General features: G+C 56.4%; 1 protein-coding gene across 1 annotated transcript in view; it reads left to right on the forward strand.

Moving 5' to 3' along the window:
- The first annotated feature begins 7,625 nt into the window (after positions 1–7,625).
- The window catches only part of LOC121161617 (TRIO and F-actin binding protein), a 48,416-nt gene continuing 40,064 nt past the window's right edge, over positions 7,626–15,977 (forward strand). The window contains exons 1-6 of the mRNA XM_040988129.1: positions 7,626–7,668; positions 9,275–9,283; positions 9,784–9,897; positions 10,012–10,168; positions 12,400–12,547; positions 13,186–13,345. Coding sequence (XP_040844063.1) covers positions 7,626–7,668; positions 9,275–9,283; positions 9,784–9,897; positions 10,012–10,168; positions 12,400–12,547; positions 13,186–13,345 — 631 coding nt within the window. The remainder of the gene's footprint in view (positions 7,669–9,274; positions 9,284–9,783; positions 9,898–10,011; positions 10,169–12,399; positions 12,548–13,185; positions 13,346–15,977) is intronic.

Here is a 15,977-nt window from a genome sequence, read left to right on the forward strand (position 1 = left end):
TTCGGGGCTGCTCTGAGTAAAGCCAGGCCTGACAATGGATCAACACTGGGGACTCAGGAGGTGGCAGGTGATGGCTCCCTGCCACCCACCTAGGAGACCCAGAGGGTACTAGGTGCTCCTGGAGAAGTGAACCAGAAGGTGGAAGATGCTTCTCCCTCCTCTGTCTCTGTGCCTTTCAAATAAAATGGATTTTTAAGAAAGGAATTGTTAAGAATTTATGTGAAAGTTGAGCTTTCTGGCTTCAGTAAGAGCGTATCTGCCCACATGGGTTCTTTACTCTTCAGGGGGTCAGGGTGGCTGCAGGCTGGCACCATCTCGGGTTACCCCCTGTGGAGCGCAGTGCCCTCCTGCCCCAGCACCTCTACCTTACCTGCCCAGAGCCTACGGGTGGCGGGGGGACCATTCCCATTTAACAGGTGACACAGCAGCTTCTCTTGCTCCGTGACAAGGGTCTCCCAGCCCAGTGGAGCAGCACAAGCTGAGGGGGCCCAGATGGTGACAGTTGCCAAGAGCTTCTGTGTCCCACTGGCCTCTACTGTGGACTGACAGTGGGCCTTAGGCTACGTGATTGATCCTGTGCGTTCCTTTATAGGAGTGAATCTAAAGGAGGAGCCTTGTGGTATGGCAGGGGTGTGGGCGGATAAGCGCCCTCCTCTTCATTGTGTGCTAGGAGGGTGGATCTGCCTTCCTCCTAGTACAGTGCCACCACCCCTGTGTAGGTTACTGAGAGTCTCGGTGCCCCCTGCCCTGCAGCAGCCCCTTCGCTCCCCACAGCCTCCCTTCAGGAGGCTGGCCCTGCCCACAGAGAGGCCAGTAGGCAGCCCCAGAACTCCCCCGATCCTCCCCCTACCCCTCACTCCAGCCCAGCCTTGCCTTCTCACAGGCTCTGAAACCACAGCCCTCACCAGGAACTCCATCAGGTCTCCCACATGGACATGGGCTGAGCACCTGGGATGTCTTCTACTCTCCCAGACACACTGACAGGGAGCTGGATTAGAAGTGGAGCCCCGGGCCCAGCACCGTGGCCTGGCAGCTAAAGTCCTTGCCTTGAACACGCCAGGATTCCATATAGGCACCTGTCCTAATCCTGGCAGCCCTGCTTCCCATCCAGCTCTCTGCTTGTGACCTGGGAAAACAATTGAGGACTACCCAAAGCCTTGGGACCCTGCACCCGTGTGGGAGACCTGGAGGAAGTTCCTGGCTCCTGGCTTCGGATGGGCATATCGTGAGCCGTTGTGGTCACTTGGGGGGTGAATCATCGGATGGAAGATCTGCTGAAACCAGCACTCCAATAGGGGCTGCTGGGACTGTGACTGGTGACTTCACTTGCACCACTGTATCTGCCCCTCTGAAAGTGCTGAATGAGTAGTCGGGAGCGCCAGCCTGGATTGACTATGGGGTCAGCTATTGGGGGCGGGGACTACTCTGCTTGAAACTCCAGCCCTACCCCCCCCCCCCCCGGGCTCAGAGAGGTCAGTCGCTTTCTCAAGACCACACAGCCCGGATGTGCTAGAACCTGGGCAGGAAGCACATGGAAATTGTGGAGAAGCTGTGGTTCAGCCAGGCCCTGCTGAGCTGGGAGTTCTTCATATTTAAAAAAAATGTTTCTGTCTAGAAGTAAAGTTAGAGATCTTCCATCTGCTGATTCACTCCCGAAATGACTGCAGTAGTCAGAGCTGGGTCAGGCTGCAACCAGGAGCCAGGAGCTTCATCTAGATCTCCAAGTGGGTACAGGGATCCAAGCACTCAGGCCATCCTCCATTGGCTTCCTAGGTGCGTTAGCAGGAAGCCAGCTAGCAAGCAGAGTAGTCCAGCCCGCTGCACTACAACACTGGCTCCTGTTACCACCTCCCTCATGCCCCACACGGCCTGTCCCTCTGTGGCTCTGGAGGGCTGCATGCAGGACACTGGAACCACAGATGCTCAAGTGCCTTGTAGGATAGACCCTTGAGGACACTTGTTCCTTTCCACTTAGAATACCAAAGACAACGTACTTGCCATGTAAAAGAACTGTCACGCTGTATCGTTCAGGGAGTGGTGACAAGAAAACCAAGTTTTACACAGGTGCAGTTTTTCCTGGATATTCTCGGTGTGTGGTGGTTTTGTGGGTACATCTGGCAGCAGAGTATATCAGGCACAGGAGAGCCCCCGAGTGAGCGAGAGAAGGAGGCTCTGCAGTCCCACCCTCCCGTCTTAGTCCTGGCTCTGCACCTCCTAGCTGTGTGACACTGGCAGCTTAGTTAACTCCTCCGGGCTTCCTTTGCTGAGGCCCGAGTTGTGGGGTAGTAAGCTAACCTTCCGTCTGCAACACTAGCATTCCATATGGGCACCAGTTTGAGTCCCAGAGCTCCACTTCTGGTCTAGCTCCCTGCAAATGTACCTAGGAAAGCAGCAGAGAATAGCCCCTGCACCTTGTTGGAGACTGGGTGAGACTGCTGGCTTTGGCCTGGCCCTGCTCTGGTTATCATAGCCGTTTGGGGAGTGAACCAGTGGAAGGAAGATCTGTTTGTCCCTTTCTGTAACTGCCTTTCAAATACATCTTTAAAATTTATTTAGGTCCTTGTGTCTACATGGATGTAAAAGCTTTGGGATAGGAACTGGTATAAGTAGTGCAAAATAAACGTTAGTTTAAAACGCGGGGAGGAGGTAAATATCTGGGAAGTGAGCGCCAAGTGTGTGAAAATGTGCGAGTGGGGTTGGAAACCAGTGCACAGCGCTGTAGTACTGGTTCATTCCCTTTCAGTAGTGCCATTCCGCAGACAAGAGGGGATGGCTCTGGCTCAAGTGACCGGCTGAAGCCAGTCTAGAGGAGAACTGTGGACCGGAGGGAGATGAGAAGAGAGGCCAGGTTTGCATGGGCCAACCCCTCCTTAGGGCACCCGGGTTTTGCGGGGAGGCCGGGCCGGTGAGGGACTGGGCAGCCCAGGCTAAACGTGCGGTGAGTCCCGCGCTCCAAGGCATCTGGGCACCGCCCTCCTCCGCTCCGCCCCTCGTCCCCGGCTTGGCCAATCCCACGGTCGACATGTAAATAAAGCACCCGAGAGAGCCTATAAGAACGCGACAGGGGTGTGGTGTTCCGCCGCCTCCCGGGCGAGGTTCTGATTTCATTGTTAAAATAGGGAGGCCGTGACCCTGGAGCTCCCCGGGCTGCAGCCCCGATGCGTGGAAACCTGAGCCGAGGTTGGTGCTGGGCGGCGTGGACGAGGAGGTAGAGAGGGGAGGCCTATGGGAGTGGGGTGGTGGAAGGAGAGACACGAGGAAGGGCCGGCTGCTTGGAGAGAAGTCGGGGTCCCCCACCTCGCTGGCCAGAGAGGGATGTGTGGATCCACTTAGGGGGTTTCGTCGCTATATGCACCCCTACAGCGTATTTCAGAGGAAGATTCTGCCCGTGGGTCGGGTGTGGGAGAGCAAGCGAGGGGGCACGTGGAGCAGAGCCCCCCCGGCCGGCCGCCCGCCTCCAGCCAAATGCACGGCATCCTGCCTCCAAGGCGATGCTCCTTTATGTGGCTGGAGAAGCACCGCCCCAGCTGGATGGATGCGGTTCACTTCACCCTCCCTGGAAGCTGACAGCTGGGGGAGAATCTAGGGCCCTCCTCGGCCAAGGGGGGGCGAGAGGGTGCCTCTCCCAGCATGCAGGTTCCCACTCACCCACCCCTCCTGGTCCTGTGGGGGAGCAAGGCCCCAGGGAGGCGTGAAATTCCTCAGCTCTCTAGCTCTGGTTGACAGCAGAGGCCCCATCCCCTGGGACTGTTTGAGGGAGGGTGCACCTGCTAAGGACAGAACTGGCCAGGGAGCTGGCGCACCCTGTGATGCATGTGTGTTCTGGCATCTTGCATTGCATGCACTCCCCAGCCTCCTCCTGCAAGTGTGTGAGTGGGAGGGGACCTCTGATCCAGTGTGGTTGCTAGGGCTCCCAGAAGGGAGAGCCCTCCGCACAGGTCAGTACATGGGATTTTTTTTTGTTTCGGTAAAGTCTACTGCAAACACTCTGTGACTGTAGGCAGGAAGGGTTAACTATGAGGCAAGGGCACTAAAACTTTGGGGTGTCCTGCAGTTACCTAGGAGATTGGCAGCCAGATTCCAGCTGGAGGATGGGAGTGGGGCAAGATGGGGTGGGGAGATGACAATTGCATACCAAGAGCATCCCAGGAAGCAGGAATACAGATTCCTGACCCACACAGGGGTTAGGGGCAGTGCTTGGCAGAACATCTGGGCAGACTTAGGAGACAAGCAGCATCTGCTGAGTGGGTAACTGGACAGGTGAACGGATGGACAGCCTGATTACCTTGGCCTGGGGCCAGCTGGTTATCTGGGCATTGCTTCCCCTTGCTTCTCCCCAGGCCTCACGTGGAAGAGTCAGCTGTTGCTTCACAGGGACAGGCCTGGCCTGACTCACCCGGAATGGCAGAGATGGCTGGGGACATCTCCAGTGGACACTCTGGGGCCTGTGCGTCCACCCAGGGCAGCTGTGACAACTGCTTCCAGCCCAAGGTGGTACATCAAACACAGCACCAGGTGAGCCCACGTCCCCACATTTTGGGAGGTGCTGGGAGTGCTGGGGCGTCAGCTCAGGGCTGGTGTCCCTGTGTGCTGGGAGTGCTGGGTGCTGGGGCATCGGCTCAGCACAGGTGGACCAGCATTGCTGTGTGCTGGGGGATGCTGGGCGCTGGGGAGTTGGTTCAGCACCTGCCCAGCTGTTAACCTCCCTCCTGGACAGAGCCTCGGTTTCCCAGGCTGCCTGTGAGGTGGCTGGGGTGCTTGTTAGCATTTTCCATCTACAAGCATGTTCCTTCTCCTCTTGTGGTTTTTATTGCAGTCTCATCTGATCTACCATTTCCTTTCTTGTTCTTTGGGTCAACACCCTTTCTTTGTGCTGAGACAAAACTTTACATCGCTCCCACAAATACAAAGTTCAGATCATGTCTTATGGCTAGAAGATTTCACAAGGGCTGGGGTGGGTAGGGGAACTGTCATATGGTGCAGTGGATAAAACTACTGCCTGCAATCCTAACATCCATCCTTTATGGGAGCTGATTTCACATCGCAGCTGCTCCACTTCCAACCCAGCTTCCTGCTAATGCATGTGGGAAAAGCAGCAGAAGACAGTTCGAGAATTGGACCCCTGCCAATCATGTAGGAGACCTGGATGAAGTTCCCAGCTCCTTTTTTTTTTTTTTAAGATTTATTTATTTTTATTAGAAAGGCAGATATACAGAGAGGAAGATCTTCCATTCGATGATTTACTCCCCAAGTGGCCACAATGGCCAGAGCTGAGCCCATCCGAAGCCAGGAGCCAGAAGCTCTTCTGGGTCTGCCATGCAGGTAGAGAGTCCCAAGGCTTTGGGCCGTCCTTGACTGCTTTCCCAAAGCACAGACAGGGAGCTGGACGGGAAGCAGGGCCACCAAGATTAGAATCAGCACCTATATGGGATTCCAGCACATGCAAAGCGAGGACTTTAGCTGAGCCCACTTCTTTTTTTAAGATTTTTAAAAATTCTTATTGGAAAGGCAAATCAGATTTATGGCGAAGAGAGACAGAGAGAAAAATCTTCTATCACTCCCCAAACAGCCACAACACTCAGTGCTAAGCTGATCTGAAACCAGGAGCATTTCCTGATTTCCACACGGGTTCAGGATCCCTTCCTCTGTTGCTCTCCCATGCCACAAGCGGGGAGCTGGGTGGGAAGTGGAGCAGCCAGGAGATGAACCAGTCTCCTTATGGGATCCCAGCACTGCACTTACAAGGTGAAGATTTAGCCACTGAGCTATTGCACCGGGCCCTAGGTTTCTGATGGGCTCAGCCTGGTCATGGTAGCCACTTCCAGAGCAGACAAATATATGGAAGAGCTCTCTAACTCTCCCTCTCTTCTCTGCTAATCTCATAGATAGATAGATAGATAGATAGATAGATAGATAGATAGATAGATAGATAGACAGATAGACAGATAGATCAGAGAGAGAGAGCATTAGAAAAAGAAATTCAACGATTTCATGAAATGCTCTCTTGGGGGAGCTATGGACTGAGAACTTGGAACTTCCATCTGCAAGCTACTTGTCGGTTAACAGGTTCCACAGAAGCCATCTCCCATGGGAAACTTTCTTCTTGAAGGTGTGAAAGGCAAGCCCTTTTCTCCCTGTGTGATCATGTGATTTGATGCTGAGCCCAGAGCACCTGGTCTATGTGCCTGAGAAGCAGGGTACCCTGGCACCTCCAGAGGCCCTTCTGGCTCCAGTGCCCTGGGCTCCATTGTCCCCAGGGAGCTCTGAGACTGCCCCAGGGCCTGGCAGCCAACCCTCCATCAAGGGGCAGGTCCCAAAAACTGGCCACTGTTGAGGTTGCCACCCAGCTTTGGAGCCAGGTGGGCCAGGATACAACCTGGGCTTGTCATTGGCTGGATGTGGATCGCAATGGTTGGCATCTCCCGCTTCATGTGCCATGTGGGGACAGCAGATTTCTCCCTCAGGACACAGGGTGCTGCTTTGCCAAGGAATGTGTGGCTCTTCAATACTTGTTTCCTGTCTTCCTCTTCCTGCCCAGAAAGACAAATCCTGCTGGGTCCTTTCTTCAAATATTCATTCATACAATTATTGTGAAGGCAGAACTACACAGAAAGGGAGGCACAGGGAGATTTCACATCCACTGATTCATTCCTCAGATGGCTGCAATGACCAGAGCTGAGCTAATCAGAAGCCAGGAGCTTCTTCTGGGTCTGTCACATGGATGACCAGGACCCAAATATTTGGACATCTTCCACTGTTTTTCCCAGACCATTGGCTGGGGAGCAGGATTGGGAGGTGGAGCAGCCAGGATACGAACCAGTATCCCTAGTGGACGCCAGCATCACAGGTGGAGGCTTAAGAACACAGCCCAGGGCCCAGCGGCGTGGCTTAGTGGCTAAAGTCCTCACCTTAAACGCACCGGGATCCCGTATGGGCGCCGGTTCTAATCCCTGCAGCTCCACTTCCCTTCCAGCTCCCTGCTTGTGGCCTGGGAAAGCAGTAGAGGATGGCCCAATGCTTTGGGACCCTGCACCCATGTGGGAGACCCGGAAGAGGTTCCTGGATCCTGGCTTCGGATCGACATAACATCGACCGTTGTGCTCACTTGGGGAGTGAATCAGCAGACAGAAGATCTTCCTCTCTGTCTTTCCTCCTCTCTGTATATCTGACTTTCCAATAAATAAATAAATCTTAAAAAAAAAAAAAAGAACACGGCCCAGAGAGAAAGAGATCTTATTCATTGGTTTATTCCCCAAATGTCTGCAGTAGCTGAGGATGGATCAGGCTGAAGTCAGGGACCTGAAACTCCATCCCGGCCTGACCTGCCTTGTGAGTGACAGGGGCCCAAGTACTTAAATCCTCATGTGCTGTCTACCGCCCCACCCACCCCCAGACCGTGCACCAGCAGGAAGCTGGAATTGGGAGTGGAGTCAGAACTTGAACCTGGGTGCTGCTGATTTAGGACTAAAGCATTCCAGGAGGCTGTGTCTGGACTGCTGTGCCCAACCCTGCTGCTCCCCCAAGGGCAGACTGCAGCTGAGGGAGGGAGGCAGATGGTGTGCTGAGTCGCTCTGAGTGCTATGCACCATGCAGTCTCTGGAGGGCAGAGTGAACTGGGGTGACCCATGCGGAAACAGCTCCTGGACTTGCTCGTGCCAGAGGTGACAGGTACTGGGAGACCAATTCCCTGAGCAGGAGGCGAATCTGCAGGATGGGAGTTGCTTCTCTGGGTAGTTTGGCACATGAGGAACAGGAGGTGTAGGACACGGCAGACCTGGAGGACAGGGGCTCGTCTGGCACCAGATTCTGGTCCCTGCTTAAAGTCTTGCTCCTGGGAGAGCCGACTGTGTATGCGAGAGAATGCTGAGTGGGCCAAGAAGAGGACTGGTGTGTGTGTGGTGGCGGGGATTGCGGCAGTCAGCATGTGACAGGATACAGGCTGAGCCTTAGGGAAGGACAGCAGTGGCCAGAGGCTGTGTGAGCCTGAGAAATTTCAAGGCACTGGTGTGAAACCTTGAGATCCCCCTTGCTTTGAAAACTTCCCTTAAGAGGGCAAGGAGGGTGACCAGGGCTAAGACCTGGCTGTGGGCAAGAGATGATCCCGTGTCCCAGATGTGATGATAAATGTCTTGTGGACTTCCACGTGCCTTCCCGGCATCCGGGATGTCCTGCTGAGCTCCGTCCTGTGCTGCTCCCTCATTGGTTGCTGATGGAGTGGGTGGGTGGGTGGGTGCCTCCTGCTGCTGCCTAGGGAGCCAAGCTGTCCTGGCCCCTGGCCTGCTCTGTCCCCTCCTGTTGCTGTCATTGCTGATCCCCGTGGAACCATGTCTGGTCAGATTTGCTTTTTAAGGACTCTGAATGATTGGCTCTGTTTGCCCCTAGCTTTGGGTCAACAGAATTCAAACATTTAGAGGTTTGGCTTTTTTTTTTTTTCTTTATTCCATTTGCTAAAAAAAAAATCATCTCCCAGTAACTAGCATTGTGGTGTAGTACATTAAGCCCCAGCCTACAAGGCCAGCCTTCTCTATTGTGGCACCAGTTCAAGCCGCCCTAGCTTCTCTACTTCCTGTTCATCTCCTTGCCTGGGAAAACCGCAGAAGATGCCGACCTATTTGAGTCCCTGCCATACCTGTGAAAGGCCAGACAGGAGCTTCTGGCTTTGGCCTATCCCAGCTGTGGCCATTATGGTCATTTGGGGAGTGAACCAGTAGATGGAAGCTCTCTCTCTCTGATTGTCCTCCTCTCTGTCTGTTCTCTCTCCTGACTGCCCGCCTCCCCCCCACACACACCAGACTGCAAGCTGAGTACTGGAACACTGGCAAAGCTGCCCTCTGCAGCTCAGGTGGTGGGGGGGCAGGTCTGGTTCTGACATCAGAGATTCACCCCAAAAGCCCATGAAGGATGGAATTGAAAGATGTTTACTTGGCTGCCCAAATGCAGAAATGCATTTTCATAACCTGCATTTTCCACAAACTTTCTGAAAACCCCTCTGATTCAGCCGCTCTGGGGGGAAAGTGATCAAGCCAGGTCATTGCCAAGTTCAGAGGGAAGGCGGTCTGGGCACTGCCCTTGCCTTTTCCACACATTCATTCTGAACTGTATTGAACACTGACATGCAGATTACACCTGCATGAAATCCAACGTGATGTTCTTCCGTCATTTGATCATGTTTATAACGCTTGGCAGGTGCCAGTGTCACGGGGCTTTGATGAGCTAGGGCACAGGAAATAGTCCCCTAGCTCAGGGCTCAGCTGCCTCTGTTTCCATTTCACAGATCAGAGAGGTAGGCCACTGGGTTGAGATCACCCAGCTAGGAAGCAGAAGAGCCAGGATAGGGCCCCAAGGACTGTTGGAGGCCAGAGCCTGGGCTGGCCCGCCTGACAGGAAATCAGAGCTGGGCACTGCCAGCTGAGCCTGCTTCTGTGGTAGTGAGTGATCATTCCGGGGTATGAGCAAGGGCAAGTTGCCATGTCAGCAGGGGTCCCAAAAGGCCTGCTGGCTGCACTGGGACCCCTCGATAATGTCCTGGGAGCTGCTTGCTCCCTCCCCACTGGTGCTGTGTTGTCCCTTGGGTGGCCAAGGCGCCAGGCAGGGCCGTGGATCTGACACCTGCTGCTGTGTGTGTTCTGATCAGAATCAGACTGCTGGGCAAGGGCAAGCAGAGTCCGACTGGCAGCCACTGGTCTAGCTGAATGGCAGACACCCGGCCCCACTCCTTGGCACCACCCAGACCCTGCCATGTGTGGCTTTTTTGGAACCTTGAGTGTATGGGCTCACCCGCAGGGGAGGAGGAGGTGCTGATCAAACCCATGGCCTCGGCTTTGGTCCCTGGAATGGCTCTGGGCTCGGAGTCCCCAGGGAGCCCCTGCCCAGGCGGCTGGCCCGGCTGGCTCTCAGGTGAGCCACAGGAATCAGGTTCCCGCGGTTTCATGTCCTGCATTGTTCTTGGCTGGGTCCCGGCTTATGAAACAGTAATGAGGGGCCCCTGCTCCCGGAGCTGGCCCCTCTAAGGTTTCTGCTGCGTCGCCTGCTGCCACCGCGCCACCACAGCCCCAAGTCAGGGCCTTGGGAGGGTAGCAGCGTGGGGGCCTGAGCCGGAGCCCCCCGGCGACGAGGGTGCTGACAGCCGCCAGCCGTCACTGCCGTCACCACAGAGCCTACTGCCCAGGTAACCTGAGAGGAGGCGGGCGCGGGGTGCCCAGGCCACTGTCTCCCACCGCCAGGGGAGGGCCCTGCCACTCCTGGCAGGTGGGGGAGGACTTGGGGGGGCCTTTCTGGAGGCCAGCAGCCGTCCCCCCCCCCCCGGGTAAGCCCTGCACCAGCCTTTGCAGGGTGTGAGGGTGTGAGCTTGCTGAGTGCGGGAGGGCGAGAGGAGCAGGCAGCTGGCTCCAGGCCCCCGGCCCCATCCAGAGGCCCTGACCGCTCAGCCCTATACCCTCCCCTGCCTCTCTGTAAGCTGGCAACCCTCCTCCAAGGTCATCTTTTCCAGTTTCCTCCTCCATCAGACTACCCGTTCCTTGTTCCTTCTCAGACCTCTACAAGCCAGCTTGCTCTCCTCAGTGTCCCCCTGTGCAGTGTCCCTTCCAAAGCACCTGCCCCCTCCGCCACACTCGGGTGCACTTCCATGGACTTGCACTGGTGAGCCTACAGGAACACCAGCACACGTTTGGTATACATGCTGGCAGCGCACCTGTGCACGCGTGTGCCCCAAACACACCAGCCTTTGTATACCTGCATACCTGCACACGCATGCTTGCACACACCAGCTACCCCCATCAACCCCCACCAGCTCAAGTCCCCTGGGGCGCTCCCCAGCATGATGAGCAGCCCTCCTGGGAAAGTGTGAGATCCCAGGAGATGGCTGGAGGTTCGCCCACCCCGCCCAGGGCTGGGAGGGGCTGCCCCCACGTGGGCGCTGAGCTGCCTTCTGTCTCCCAGGACTCTTGGAATTCTTCAAGTGCTGAGGCACTCTACTGTGACCTGCCCCGAGGCCCAGCTGCCCTGGGGGTTCTGTCGGCCACCTCCACCTGCAGCCTCCAGCGTGCGGCTGACCAGAATCTTGGGCCAGGGCCTCAGAGGTAGGTAACCAGCTACACCCCACGCCCCCACCCCCCCGCCGCGCCAAGGGCCAGGGATGGTTCTCCAGGGTGGGAAGTCTCCACCCTCCCTGCCTGCACCCCTTCCCAATGGCAGTGTCTCTGTGTGTAGCTCTTGGCATGGGTCACGTGCTCCAGCCTCACCATCTGGGCATAGGCAGGCAGGGGGCATGTCCGCTAGGCCCACTGGGAGAGATTCCAACAGACTGTCTCTGTGTGCACCCTGGGCTTGATGCTTGCTGTCCCCAACCCTGGCTGCTTTTCCCAGGGGCCCCATGCAGTACAATGCAGCCTGCTCAGCCTTGCTTCTGAGGGAAGCACCGTGATGCCCGCCTTGCCATGGGTAGGGCTCACAGCCCACTCATGTGTCTGGGTTCTCTTTGTGCATGGGGTGTTGCTGCATGCACCCACTTGAGGTGCCTGCTCTAGGCTCCGTGATTTCCCTGCCGCCAGGCTGCTGAGACTCCACAGCACCACCAATCTGCTGCCTTGGGGGTCCTGGAAACTCAGAAACAAGGCCTGAAACAATGAAAAGGCTTCAGGTGTGCCACAATCTGGGACCTTGGGCAAGCTCTGCTTCCATCTCTTTGTAGAAGAGGGCTGGACTTGAGTGACCATTGCTTTGCGAATATGTGTTCCTCCAAGGGAACTTTGTTTGAAAACACCAACTAGCTCCACTGTTTTCAGGCAGGGTTGGGTAATGAAGTTTGGCATCTTCCCTGCAGGACTTGTCAGGGCCTTTAGCTTGCAAGCAGCCGTGGCTGTTTTTGGCTAGGGGAAGCTGGAAGGCATGGAGTGTGTCCAAAACTACTTTTAACAACAGAACTCTTTTTCATGTTTGTTTTTAACTACTCACAAGGCAGTGTGACACAGAAATGGAGGGTGCACTGTTTTGTTCATTGGTTCGTTCCCTGAATGCCCCCCATGAGCCAAGGCTGGACCAGCCTAAAGCCAGGAGCCAGGAATGCCATCTGAGTCTCCCCCAAGGGGTGGCAGGGGCCCAAGCACTTGGGTCATCCTCTGCTGTCTAGAGGTTGGTTTCTTGTCCTATGAGGACCTCACTTTTTTCATCTGTAAAATGGATGCCATCATGCTTACTTCAGAGGGGGCTGTTGTGGGTGAGCGAGGTGACCCGTGTAGCGAGCCCAGGGCAGGGACAGCCCTCTGCTAGCAGGTGGATCCCCTGTTTTCTGGTGCCCGCGAGAGCGCATGTGTGCCTCTGGGAGTGGGGTCACACCTTCATTGCTTTCAGGTTGGGGTCTGTCTCTGCTCCCAGGGGCCCAGACCCTTCAGTTGCCCCCAGGTGCAGGGGCCAGGATGGCTACTTGTTTCCCTGTCTGGAGGGCCTGACATCTTCCCCATGTGGCAGCTGTGACCAGGGACCTGACTGTGGAGGCAGCTCCAGCTCCGGGTGCAGCACCCCCGATGATACCAGCAACTCTTCCTCTGTGGTGAGCTGGGACTGGGAGCTGGGGGAGAACCCCTCTCTCTCCAGTCCCGGGGTTACCCTGACCAATCGTCTGGCAGCCTGGCAACTGGGGGAGAGGGGTTGCCAGCAAGCTGGGCCCAGGGGCAGGCTGCAAGTCCGGCTGGGTGAGGAGAGAGGCTGTAGGAAGGGGTATGGACAGGCAGGGGCTCCCTGGTCCGTCCCCAGACTCTTGGGTCAGTACAAGCCTGCCTGCATTGCCTGTATGTTGGGCTGTAGTGTGCAAGATCAGGATGGGGCTGGCACAGCGTCCTGCTCTGTTCACAGCAAGCCAAGCCCCATTGCCAACCCTGGAAAGGGAGCAGGTGACCCAGGCGTAGCAAGGGCCAGGGGCAGGCTGGAGGCTTCTCTCCAGCATTCTCACTAAAAACAGCCTTGCTGGGAGTTCTTCCCGCTGGCTGTCCACATAGGTGCCCTGAGACACAGCCTGGGCACAGGGAAGGCTCCCCTACCTGCCGAGTTAGTCCCTCCAGGGAACCCAGCACACCACCAGGGCCCCTCTGGTGCCAGGTCCTCCTGCTCCTCAGGCAGGGCCTACAGACGCCCAGGTCCCACATCTGCACTCCCACATCTGCTCTGCACCCCCTCCCCCTTGTACGACAGGACTGGAACGCTGTGGAGAGGCAGGAGGCAGTCCCCGGCTGGGACGAACCCCCCGTGATGATCCCTCGGAGGCTGCAGGAGGGGCCCAGGGCTGACAGTGCCCGGAGGGTCACTGCTAGGTCCCCTGTGGGAGGAGACTCTGCAAGCCCAAAAAACGAAGGTAAGTCTTTCTGCTGAACTGGTCGGGATCTCGGGACCCTGGGTAGGGCTCGCTGTGCCAGTTCTGCTCCACATTATTATGCAGCAGTCGGAATGTGCCTGGCTGTCGGTTCCGCCCTAATCATCCATGACTGGTGAGTTAGGATCTGTAAGCTTGTGAATGACAGAGACTGGGGCTGAGCCTCAGTGGAGTGATTCATACCGGTGAGAAGTCCAGGAAGGAGTTGTTCCAGTGTCAGGTGTGACTGGAACCAGGTGTCCTGGCAGGACTCTGGCCTCTGTCCGCCTTCCTTCTGCTAGTTTCCTTCTCAGCCAGACCCTCCCCAGTACAAGGCCACCAGCAAGGCCAGGCTGCGTTCCATCTGCTCTCCAAACCTGGTCGCTAAATCCCCAGGAGTATAGTTCCTGGGCCCACCTGGATGCTAAGTCAAGGTCGTAGTCCAGTCCTGAGCAAGAAGACATTCTCTGAGGGAAGCCAGGAGGTGCTGCCCCAAGGAGTGGAGTCGGGCCAGGCTGCGGAGGCCAGTCTTGTGGCTCGGGTGGATCACCAAGCACCACTCTGCCCTGCCCGCCTGCCTCTTGGCCTGTGTCTACACAGGAGCGTAGCGTTAGGGCATGCATAGCCTAAGCCCGGAGGCGGCCCCGGGTGGCCTAGGCTCCTGCAGCAGACACCAGTCTCATAGGCCCTCACTATGTGTAAAACTTGGTGTTGGATCCCATGGGTGTCCAGGAGGAGACAGCAATGCTCCAGGACACAGGTTGACCAGAGTGATCAGGGGCCTGGGACTGGCAAAGAATAGATGCAGGGGTAAGGCGATCAGGGCAGGCCTGGTGCACAAGGGACCGAGTCCCTGAGTGGGGCATAATGCCAGCTGGGGACATGGCCGGGCAGGGGCTTGGAGATGTGACTTGGAGTACGTTGAGCAAAGCTGTGCGTGTGTGTGTGTGGCGGGGAAGGGGAGGGGGGATGTTGGTTCAGCCTGACCCTACTGGGCTGAAAGCCTAGTCAAGGAATTTGGACTCAGGACTTCCTTCGAGTCTCCCATGTGAGTGACAGGGACCCAAGCACTTGGGCCATCTTAACTGATGCATAACAGTGAAGCAGCAAGGACCAGAACTGGTGTCCATACGGGAAGCTAACACCACAGGTGTTGGCTTTACCTGCCATGCCACAACACCAGTCTCTATGGAAGGGTTTTGAGGAAGAGGGAGTAACTGAGTTTGTGCTTTAGAAACTGTGCCAGGGCAGGGACTTGAGCTGGACTAAGAAGCAACCAGGCAGGGGTGTGGGGTGCTGCTGCATGTGGCGCTGCCTGGACCCTGGACAAATGGGGAGAGGGGCCTCCGGGCACTAAGGACTGTGTGTTAAGGGACAGTGGCGCATGTGACAAGTCAGTGCTGTTTCCCGAGGGTGATAATGACCTTGTGCTCAGCCGAGAGAATGTCCTTGTCCTGAGGCGATGTGTGGGGAGCCGCATCGCCTCCTCATACTCTCAGTACCAGAAAAAGGAGCTCAGGAGATGCACAGGGTGAGTGGGCTGGCCGAGAAGGTCCATGAGGCCAGGGGGAAGGGATATGGTGGGTTAGATGGATGACTGACAGATAGGAGAGAGATGGGGAGAGATAGGACAGACGGATAGAGTAAAATGGACAAGAGGCAAAGTTAACTGGTGACTGTGGGGAAGGACAATAACATGGGTGGCCCAGCATCCCAGTCAGAGGTGAAGAAAGTAAAAATAGGAGCATGGTTGTGCGGGTGCAGGCAGAAGCCACACATGCCCTGGAGGGGACTCAGGATAGAAAGCTTCATTGTCACGCTTTGGGCTGGGGTGTGTGTGTGGGTGGCAGTGCCTGGGGCTGAGGGCACACGATCTGAGAGGGGTGCAAGGTGCAGTGCTGGCTGTGTAGGATTTGTGAGCCCCGGGGACAGCACCCAGCTGGGACCAGAGCAGGGCGTGTCAGCTCCAAGGCGACATCCCCTCTGGTGCCTGTGCATGAATGTGCTGCGCTTCTGCGTGTTGGCAGTGTCGAGTGACTTCTTTCCATCTGCTGCCTCACTCCTTAAACACTTGCAACGGCCAGGGCTGGGCCGAGAGCCAGGATCTGTGTCTCAGTCTCTCTCATGGGTGGCAAGGGCCCAAATACTTAGGGCCCATCTTTTGTTGCTTTCCTGGGAGCATCATTAGCAGGGAGCAGGGTCACAAAGTGGGGTGGCCAGGACTCGAACCAGTGCTCTGGTGGACCCATAAGGGATGCTGGTGTCACAGCCAGTGGTCTGACTTGCTGCACTATAGCATCGGTCCCTCTCACCTGAATTCTCTATAACTGATATTACCACTGGATGTGTAGGGTGCCACGCCATGTTTCACGCCATGTTTCACTCAGGCAGTGCTTATTGAGCACCTGCTGTGTGCAGGCCCTGAGCAGTGTGGGAGAAACAGCAGTGAATAGGCCAGGTCATGTGTTTGTGGAGCCAATACCCAGTGGAGGGCACGTGGGCAGAGGCATGAACTCAATCAGAGCGTCACGTGGTGTTTGTAGAGTGGAGAGGACTGGGCAGGCAAGGAGGTCTTTTCTGGGGAGCTCAGGCTGTGGGTGGCCAGAGGAGCTGCCAGTGCAGGGGCCTCAGGGCT

This window comes from Ochotona curzoniae, unplaced genomic scaffold (genome assembly GCF_017591425.1).
Source record: "Ochotona curzoniae isolate NIBS_2020 unplaced genomic scaffold, NIBS_Ocur_1.0 contig_1014, whole genome shotgun sequence".
NCBI lineage: Eukaryota > Metazoa > Chordata > Mammalia > Lagomorpha > Ochotonidae > Ochotona > Ochotona curzoniae.